Raw genomic sequence first — 9,399 nt, 5'->3', positions numbered from 1 at the left:
TCTTCTATCACACGTTTTTAAACAAATCTGCACTAGAAATTTCTATTTCCAAAAAAATAGTTTACCACATATACACAAAACCCTTTATAAATTAAAATGCGTGATGTGAAAATTTTTGGATGAAAAGAAAATATGAAACTGTAAAAATAGGAAACTAAATTATTGTAGAATTAACCTGCAGCCAAGATGGCTACGTTTTTTATATATTTCAATTCCAGTGAAGTTTTTGAAACTTTATAAATTGTGAATTCCATTCAATTATACAGAGTTTGCTGGATTTGTATGAATAAAGAGACAATCATTTATGAAATTAACCAGCATTGTCGTTTTTCATCATATAACTGTGTAAAAATGTCTCCTGTATTAAATAATGGGAAGTATTAAATGTCTAAAAACCTGTATAAATGTGTTTGTATATATTCTCCTTTGCAGTTGTGTGTACAATTGAGTTTCAGAAGCGCGGTCTCCCTCACACACATATTCTGTTGTTTCTACATCATGATGACAAGTTTCCAACGGGAGAAGACATAGACCGGATCATAAGTGCTGAGATACCCGACAAGGTCAACGATCCACTATATTACGAAGCAGTGGAAAAGCACATGATGCATGGTTCATGTGGTAGTATTAGGAAAGATTCACCATGAATGGAAAATGGTCAATGCATGCGGCACTTTCCTAAGAGATTTGTTGCGAGTACTATGATTGATGAAGACGGTTATCCAGTTAATAGGCGCAAGGACGATGGCAAAACAATAACCAAATCAGGTGTGGAACTTGACAACCGATATGTCGTGCCTCACAATAGGAAGTTATTATTGAAATATGGTGCTCACATAAATGTTGAATGGTGTAACCAGTCAAGATCGATTAAGTATCTATTTAAATATGTCAATAAAGGCCACGACTGTGTAACAGCTTCATTTTACAGAAGTGCCACAAGTGTTACAGATAATGATAAGTGTGATGAAGTTAGTATGTATTATGATTGTAGGTACATATCCCCGTGCGAAGCTTCATGGAGAATTTTTGGATATAGCATTCATTATAGGAACCCTTCTGTGGTAAGGCTAGGCTTTCACCTTCCTGGTGAACAACCAGTGATATTCAAGGACGATGAAAACTTGGATGATGTTGCTAGGAAAGAGTCTGTGAAAGAATCCATGTTCTTGGGATGGTTCAAGGCAAACAAAAAATACGCTGAAGCTAGATGTTTGACGTATGTGGAGTTTCCTTCTAAGTTCGTATGGAAGGCTAATACTAGAAAATAGTTTCTAAGAAAATCTCATGTAGTTATTGGCTGAATTTTCTTTGTACTTCCAGGATCAGGAGAGATTTACTACCTAAGACTACTTCTAAATTTTGTTAGAGGATCTACCAGTTATGAACAGATTAAAACTATTGATGGTGTTGTCTACTCGACATTTCGAGGTGCATGCTATGCATATGGACTTTTGGCTGATGATAAAGAATACATTGATGCTATACAGGAAGCAAGTCACTGGGGCTCAGGAGAATGTTTAAGAAGGCTTTATGCAACACTCCTGTTTTCTAACTCGATGGCTAGGCCGGAGCATGTATGGGAAAGCACACGGAGAATGCTATCCGATGACATTCTTCACCGACAAAGAAGGTTACTCAACAATCAAGGTATGCTGTTATAGTTATTATTATTAATTGTAGAAAAATAAGTATTCTTATCTTTGTATCATTTTGTCAATACTATTAATGTTACTAGACAACTATCAGTATAACTCAATAAATAAATATTAGTTCACTTATGAATGTGCCTGATTTTAATATATTTTTACTTCGCAAAATAAAGTATGAATCTCATACAAAACAAAAAGACATGGACACAATTCCCAAAATTAACAATAAGCATTACTAACAAAATAATATACACATGGAACAAAATAAATTCTTTTAAAATGGCATACTTGCCTCGAGGTGGTTGAGCCACAAATTATATCTGAAGTTGACTATGCACACATTGTCTCCATGGTCATGAATGCTTGACGTCGGGATTTTTTGCTAGTAAATAATATCATAAAAACAGTCGCGTTGTAGATATAGTTTCTAAACCAACAAAAATCCCTTCGTACAAACGTTTTGGTTGTCACAAGTAACAAACCCTTAATAAATTGATAACCGAGTATTTAAACCTCGGGTCGTCTTCTCAAGGAATTGCAGGGAGGTATGTTCTTATTATTGGTTATAAAGATTATAAATTGGGGGTTTTGGAAGTAAGGAAGCAGTATGTTTCACAAAAAGAATAAAATAAAATAATAATAATAAAATAAACTCTTGGCAAGGTATGAAGACTGGAGGTCCTATCCTAGTTATCCTTATCAATTGTAATGAGAATTGGATTTTTCTCCCACTTTATTAACCTCTAACTATGAAGGTAAATTAAGTGGATGAATTAATTCTTGAAGAATTCCAATTCTCAATCAACAATAAGTTTGATAACTCAAGAGTCACCAATTATTTAACCAAAGCCAAAAGGGGAGAAATTCTACTTGAATGAAAATAATTTGGATAAATCGAGAACTTCAATAAATTAAAGAAAGCAATCATAAGTCTGGAATACCTCAATTAACTCTAATAAAGACATCAAATGTAACATGGAAGAGTTCATAAATTAGATTGGAAAAATAAATAAAAAAAAGAACCTGGGATTGAGAGTCACTCCTAAAACTAAGAGAAATCCTAAATTCTAATCCTAAGAGAGAGGAGATAACCTCTCTCTCTAAAAACTACATCTACTCCTAAATTTGTGAATGTGAGAGCCTTCTCATGAATGGATGTATTCCCCCACTTTATAGCCTCTAATATGTGTTTTCTGGGCCGCAAACTGGGTCAAAAACAATCCAAAATTCGCCGGTTTCGAGTTTTGCCACGCTGGATTTCCGTCACTGTGACGCGGCCGCATGGATCACGCGGTCGTGTCGCCTAGCATCAGGGAAACTATAGCATATTATATATCAAATCAAAGCCCCAGACGTTAGCTTTCCAACACAACTAGAACCGCGTCGTTTGGAGAGAGGATTAATAGTAAGCAAATATAAGATCAAAGAAGCATGTTTTCAATCATAGCACATAATTAGGAAGGAAATATAAAACCATGCAAATAGTATGAATAAGTGGGTAAAGAGTAGATGAAATCCACTCAATTGAGCACAAGATAAACCATAAAATAGTGGTTTATCAACCTCCCCACACTTAAACACTAGCATGTCTTCATGCTAAGCTCAAGAGAAACTATAAAGAAATGAAGAGGAATGGTAGAATGCATGAAATGCAACCTATCTATATGAATGCAACTACATGCAAAAAAAATGTTTCTACCTACTTGGTTAAAAGTAAATAAGCTCTTCAAGACAAACATAAACCAGATTTCACTAATTCAAATCATACAATAAAAAGCAAGTAAACTTGTAAGAAGACAGCTCATGAAAGCAGGGAACATAGAATCAAGCATTGAACCCTCATTGGTAGTATGTATCACTCTAATCTCTCAAGTGTATAGGGTTATTCACTATACTCTTCTCTAGTCATGCTTTCTAAACCTTGTTCTTTATCTAACCAATCAACAATATTTAATATACCAATGCAAACGTCATGAGGTCTTTTTCAAGGTTGTAATGGGGCTAAGGTAAGGGTAAAGGTATATATATGGCTAAGTGAGCTTTATAAATTGAATCTTTAATTAACCTAAGCTCTCACCTAATATACATATACTCTATATACTTTTAAATTCATGCCTAGCTACCCATAATTCTCACTTTTGTATAATTCCCATACTCATGTACCAAATTTTCTTTAATTTTTATCACATGTGCATTGATCTTTTATTAAACTTAATATTTGGAGTAATTTTGTCCCCTTATTTATTTATTTATATTATATATATATTTTTTTTCTTTTTCTCTCTTTTTTTTGTAGAGAAATAAACATAACTTATCACTGCACATGGATTTTTCTATTATTTTCCTATTTTGGTTTTTCATGAGTAGATTCCCAAATTCCTAATATTCAAATAAATTAGAAACATGTTACATTCCCTTATCAACCCATGTTCCCAAAATTTCCCCACACTTATTTGCTACACAATTTCTATCTTAAGCTAACCAAAGATTCAATTGGGATAATTAATTTGTTTTTCGCTTAAGGCTAGTGATGTGGTTATAGAACAGAAGGGGATTAAAAGCTCAAGGGGCTAACAAAGGTGATGTAAAAGGTAGGCTTATTTGGGGTAAGTGAGTTGATAATCAAATATGGCCTCAATCATACGCAAGCATGTAAATATACTAAACAAAGGACATATAGACTGGAACAAAATACAGATTACAATCATAGAGAAGGAAACACACAGGAATAAAATATTTATGGTTAAATAATGTAACCATGTAAATAAGCTTAAAGTCTCACAGGTTGTGTGTTCTTTGGCTCAAAAACCATGTTCCAAATACAACTTCAAACAAGTTTAACACAAAAATTTTGGTTTTAAATTAGTGAAAATTTTCAAAAAATAGGATCTTAAGAAGAAACTTATTATTTTAACCAAGAAGTAACTAAATGCAAAAATCAAATAAACATGCAATTAAATATGCAAATGCAACAATTAACAAAGAAAATAAAATATTGGTGTTTGAGACAAGAAAGTACTAACCCATGGAGATCGGTATTGACCTCCCCACACTTAAAGATTGCACCGTCCTCGGTGCATGCTAAGATGTGCAAGTGGATGGGGGTTGTGGTTCCTCAGCTGGGGCTCTTTTTGTTCCTTTCCTTGCTACTGATTTGGGAATGGCTTTCTCTTTTCCTTTCTCGGTGGCCATCCTGAAAAAGGGAAGAGAAAGTAAAATAAGAAAGGAAGAAGAAAGAAATAAGAAAAGATAAGAAAAATAAGGATTAGAGAAGAAAAGATAAGAAATTTGGCTGATCTGGATAATCTGTGCGCCGCTTGTGACGCGGACGCGTGAGTGACGCGGTCGTGTGGTGCGCAAGAAGGTCAGGTGACGCGGACGCATGGGGCACGCGTTCGCGTGGGAGGGCTTGGGCTTCCAGCACGAGTCCAGCCCAACTCCAGCATAACTTTCGGCCATGCACCCTTTTGATGTCGATTTTCAGGTCACGTGGCCGCGTGGGTGACGCGGTCGCGTGGGAGGCCAAAGTTCCCATGGGACGCGGACGCGTCGGTGACGCGGTCGCGTAGGGTGATTTGTGCCATTGGCACGCCTCCAGCGCTGGTCCTGCGAAACTCTCTGTTCATATTAATATTATCTCCCATCTCCTTGCGACGCGGACGCGTCGCTGATGCGGTCACGTCGCGTGCTCGCTTCTTTTTTTTTTTGTAATCTGAAAAATGCAGAATGCAGTGTTAATATGAATGTGATGCAAAACTCCAGGTTCAATATAACAAAATAAAATAAAATTCAAAAACAAATAAAACTAAATAGAAATGAAAAAGGACAATCATACCATGGTGGGTTGTCTCCCACCTAGCACTTTTAGTTAAAGTCCTTAAGTTGGACATTTGATGAGCTTCCTGTTATGGTGGCTTATGCTTGAACTCATCCAGGAATCTTCACCAGTGTTTGTGATTCCAGTAACCTCCGGGGTCCCAAACTAGGCATGTAAAACCCTTGAGCAGCTTCAAAAAGATTCTTAGGCTCCCGGGGTGTTGGATGTCAGAACAGATTCTAGGATCCCAAACATTGCTTTTACACCCATTTTTGTCGGGATCTGTATTTTTCCAGCCTGGTGATAAGTAATTTGAATTCTCACTGCAGCTATCAAACAGCTTCCTAGACTCATTCAGTTGAGCTTTATACCAACCTTTGCGTTTAAACTTAAAGCTTCCAACCATGATGAACCTTGCAGGACAATTCTTACCACTGGCCATCTTCCTCTTACTTCCTCTTGGCAGCTCTCTTCCAATTTAATCTCCTCTTCATTGCTTTCCAAGGGCATGGGAGGTTGTGCTTCTTCTTCTTGAATCTCCATTTCTTGATCAACCTCTTCCAAGTCTTCAACTGTGATATGCCTTGGAGGTTGTACACCCTCCTTAGCATCAATTTCAAACGTCTTGGAAGGGGGTTCTATGACTGGACTTTCCCATGGAGGTTCTGCATCTCCTAAGTCTTCAACCAACTCTTCTTCTTGAACGATGACAGCTTCTTCTACTTGTTCCAGTATGAATTCATGCTCTGTCTTGTCCACTGGAGTTTCTGGTATCTCCTTCATGCTACGCTCTTCACTAGACTGTCCACATAGAGCTATGGCTGATCTTTGTATATTTGAGCGCCTAGAAGCCCATTGAATTAATGCTTGCTCCACTTGTCGAACGGTTGCCTGAAATTTAATTACTGTTTCCCTTAGGCGAACCTCTGCTTCTCGGGTTGCCGGACTTGGACATGCTACAAAAGAAAGTGGTGGTGGTTGGGAGTGATTGGATTGGAATTGGGGTAGTTCTATATATGGTTCATATGGCTCATAAGGTGGTTGGTATGGTGGTTGAGTGTTAGGGTCATATGGAGGTGAATGGTGGAAAGGGGCTTGTGAGTATGGTAGTCCAAAGTCATGTTGAGGAAAGGGTTCATAGGCATATGGTGGTGGTTGTTGATAGTTCACTGGAGGTGGTTGTTGCCATGAGGGTTGATCAAATCCTTGTGGCTCCTCCCATCTTAGATTATTCCAACCTTGATGCCTGTTCTCATTGTAATTTCTTCTTCCTGCAACATTATTGTAACCAGACTCATAGCCAAAGGGGTGAGAGTTCATAGTAGCAAATAAAAATTAAAAATAAAAATAAAAACAAATTTAAATTAAAAGGTTATTTAAATTTTGAAATTTTGAATTTTAAATTTTTGAATTTTGAATTTTTGAAATTTGAAATTTGAAAATTTTTGAATTTGAATTTTGAAAATTTTTAAATTTGAATTTTGAAATTTGACTTTTGAAATAAGATAAGATAAGATAAAAATTTTAAAATAAAAATCAATAACCTCTTAATTTAATAAAAATAAAAATAAAAACAAATCAAAAAGCAAATATTTACAATAACCAATAATAAGGGCCACGTTTGCAATTCTCCGGCAACGGCGCCATTTTGACGTCGGGATTTTTTGCCAGTAAAGAATATCATAAAAACAGTCGCGTTGTAGATATAGTTTCTAAACCAACAAAAATCCCTTCGTACAAACGTTTTGGTTGTCACAAGTAACAAACCCCTTAATAAATTGATAACCGAGTATTTAAACCTCGGGTCGTCTTCTCAAGGAATTGCAGGGAGGTATGTTCTTATTATTGGTTATGAAGATTGTAAATTGGGGGTTTTGGAAGTAAGGAAGCAGTATGTTGCACAAAAAGAATAAAAGAAAATAATAATAATAAAATAAACTCTTGGCAAGGTATGAAGATTGGAGATCCTATCCTAGTTATCCTTATCAATTGTAATGAGAATTGGATTTTTCTCCCACTTTATTAACCTCTAACTATGAAGGTAAGTTAAGTGGATGAATTAATTCTTGAAGAATTCCAATTCTCAATCAACAATGAGTTTGATAACTCAAGAGTCACCAATTATTTAACCAAAGTCAAAAGGGGAGAAATTCTACTTGAATGAAAATAATTTGGATAAATCGAGAACTTTAATAAATTAAAAAAAGCAATCATAAGTCTGGAATACCTCAATTAACTCTAATAAAGACATCAAATATAACATGGAAGAGTTCATAAATTAGATTGGAAAAATAAATAAAAATAAAGAACCTGGGATTGAGAGTCACTTCTAAAACTAGCTAAGAGAAATCCTAAATCCTAATCCTAAGAGAGAGGAGAGAACCTCTCTCTCTAAAAACTACATCTACTCCTAAAATTGTGAATGTGAGAGCCTCCTCATGAATGGATGTATTCCCCCACTTTATAGCCTCTAATCTGTGTTTTCTGGGCCGCAAACTGGGTCAAAAACAGTCCAGAATTCGCTGGTTTCGAGTTTTGCCACGCTGGATTTCCGTCACTGCGACGCGGCCGCATGGATCACGCGGTCGCGTTGCCTAGCGTCAGGGAAACTATAGCATATTATATATCAAATCGAAGCCCCGGACATTAGCTTTCCAACACAACTGAAATCGCGTCGTTTGGACCTCTGTAGCTAAAGTTATAGCCGTTTGAGTGCAGAGAGGTCAGGCTGGACAGCTTAGCAATTTCTCCAACTTCTTGCATTCCTTCCACTTTTGCATGCTTTCTTCCCATCCTCCAAGCCATTCCTGCCTTATAATATCTGAAAATACTTAACACACATATCAAGGCATCTAATGGTAATAAGAGAGGATTAATAATAAGCAAATATAAGATCAAAGAAGCATGTTTTAAATCAAAGCACATAATTAGGAAGGCAAATGTAAAACCATGCAAATAATATGAATAAGTGGGTAAAGAGTTGATGAAATCCACTCAATTGAGTACAAGATAAACCATAAAATAGTGGTTTATCAATGCTTATATGGAAGTGTACAATAGGGTGTATCCTTTTTCTTTATTCTGCATCTTGCTTTATATATGCCATGCAAAAAATCCAATTCTATTAAGCATTGAAGGTATCATAAGAAGCTGGAAACATATTGCTATATAGACAATATACATCCAAATAGCGGAGTTCAAAATATCCAATATAGATGTGGGAAATATAAGAATCAACTACATGAGGTAAAACAAATGTATATTTAACTAAATAATGATCTTGGTCATAATAGAACAGATGTAAATGTAATTGATATATGTATTTTATTGCAAAATTTTATCTTCTACAAAATCATATTATTACTTACAACAGTATATGCACTTTGTTGAACAAAGTTACAAATTACAGATGAAGAATTATGGGATTTGACGTTGATAGAAATTAAAAAACTACTCAAGAGTTATAACAAGAGCTTAAGAGATTTTCCATCAATGCCATTCCCTAATATTGATACAAGTTTGATACAAATTATGAATGGGGGAAACAATAAGTTGATTTCTGATGAACTTCGGTACGATAAACAAATTTTGACTGCTGAACATGAAGTGTATGTAAAACAACTAACAAAGAGCAAAAGAGAGCTTATGAAGAAGTGATGACAGCAGTGAATAGTGGGCAGGGTGGTGTTTTCTTTCTATATGGTTATGGTGGTACGGGAAAAACTTTTCATTGGAAGACACTTGCTGCCGCTATTAGGTCCAAAGGTCAAATCGTGTTGACAGTTGCATCAAGTGGCATAGCATCCCTCTTATTACCCAGTGGTAGGACGACACATTCTCGCTTTGCAATACCACTCAATTTAGATGAATTTTCAACATGCAACATAAAGCAAAATACTCCATTGGCTGAATTAATAATCAGACCTAAGC

The 9,399-nt window shown here is 35.8% G+C and overlaps 1 protein-coding gene across 1 annotated transcript; it reads left to right on the top strand.

Moving 5' to 3' along the window:
- Window positions 648-9,126, top strand: LOC107640615. Its single transcript, XM_016344126.2, has 3 exons — window positions 648-1,219; window positions 1,370-1,650; window positions 8,879-9,126. Exons 1-3 carry the CDS (start codon window positions 648-650, stop codon window positions 9,124-9,126), a joined length of 1,101 nt encoding a protein of 366 aa, XP_016199612.2.

The sequence above is a fragment of the Arachis ipaensis genome, chromosome B05, assembly GCF_000816755.2.
Source record: "Arachis ipaensis cultivar K30076 chromosome B05, Araip1.1, whole genome shotgun sequence".
NCBI lineage: Eukaryota > Viridiplantae > Streptophyta > Magnoliopsida > Fabales > Fabaceae > Arachis > Arachis ipaensis.
This window is presented reverse-complemented; position numbering and strand designations above follow the sequence as displayed.

What these genes read in the sequence shown, in the direction of transcription:
- LOC107640615 (XM_016344126.2), top strand. Translation starts at nt 648, where the DNA reads ATGGAAAATGGTCAATGCATGCGGCACTTTCCTAAGAGATTTGTTGCG. An exon ending in GCTGAAGCTAGATGTTTGAC is followed by an intron (nt 1,220 to 1,369) that starts GTATGTGGAGTT and finishes AAATTTTGTTAG; the next exon opens with AGGATCTACCAGTTATGAAC. An exon ending in AAGGTTACTCAACAATCAAG is followed by an intron (nt 1,651 to 8,878) that starts GTATGCTGTTAT and finishes TACAAATTACAG; the next exon opens with ATGAAGAATTATGGGATTTG.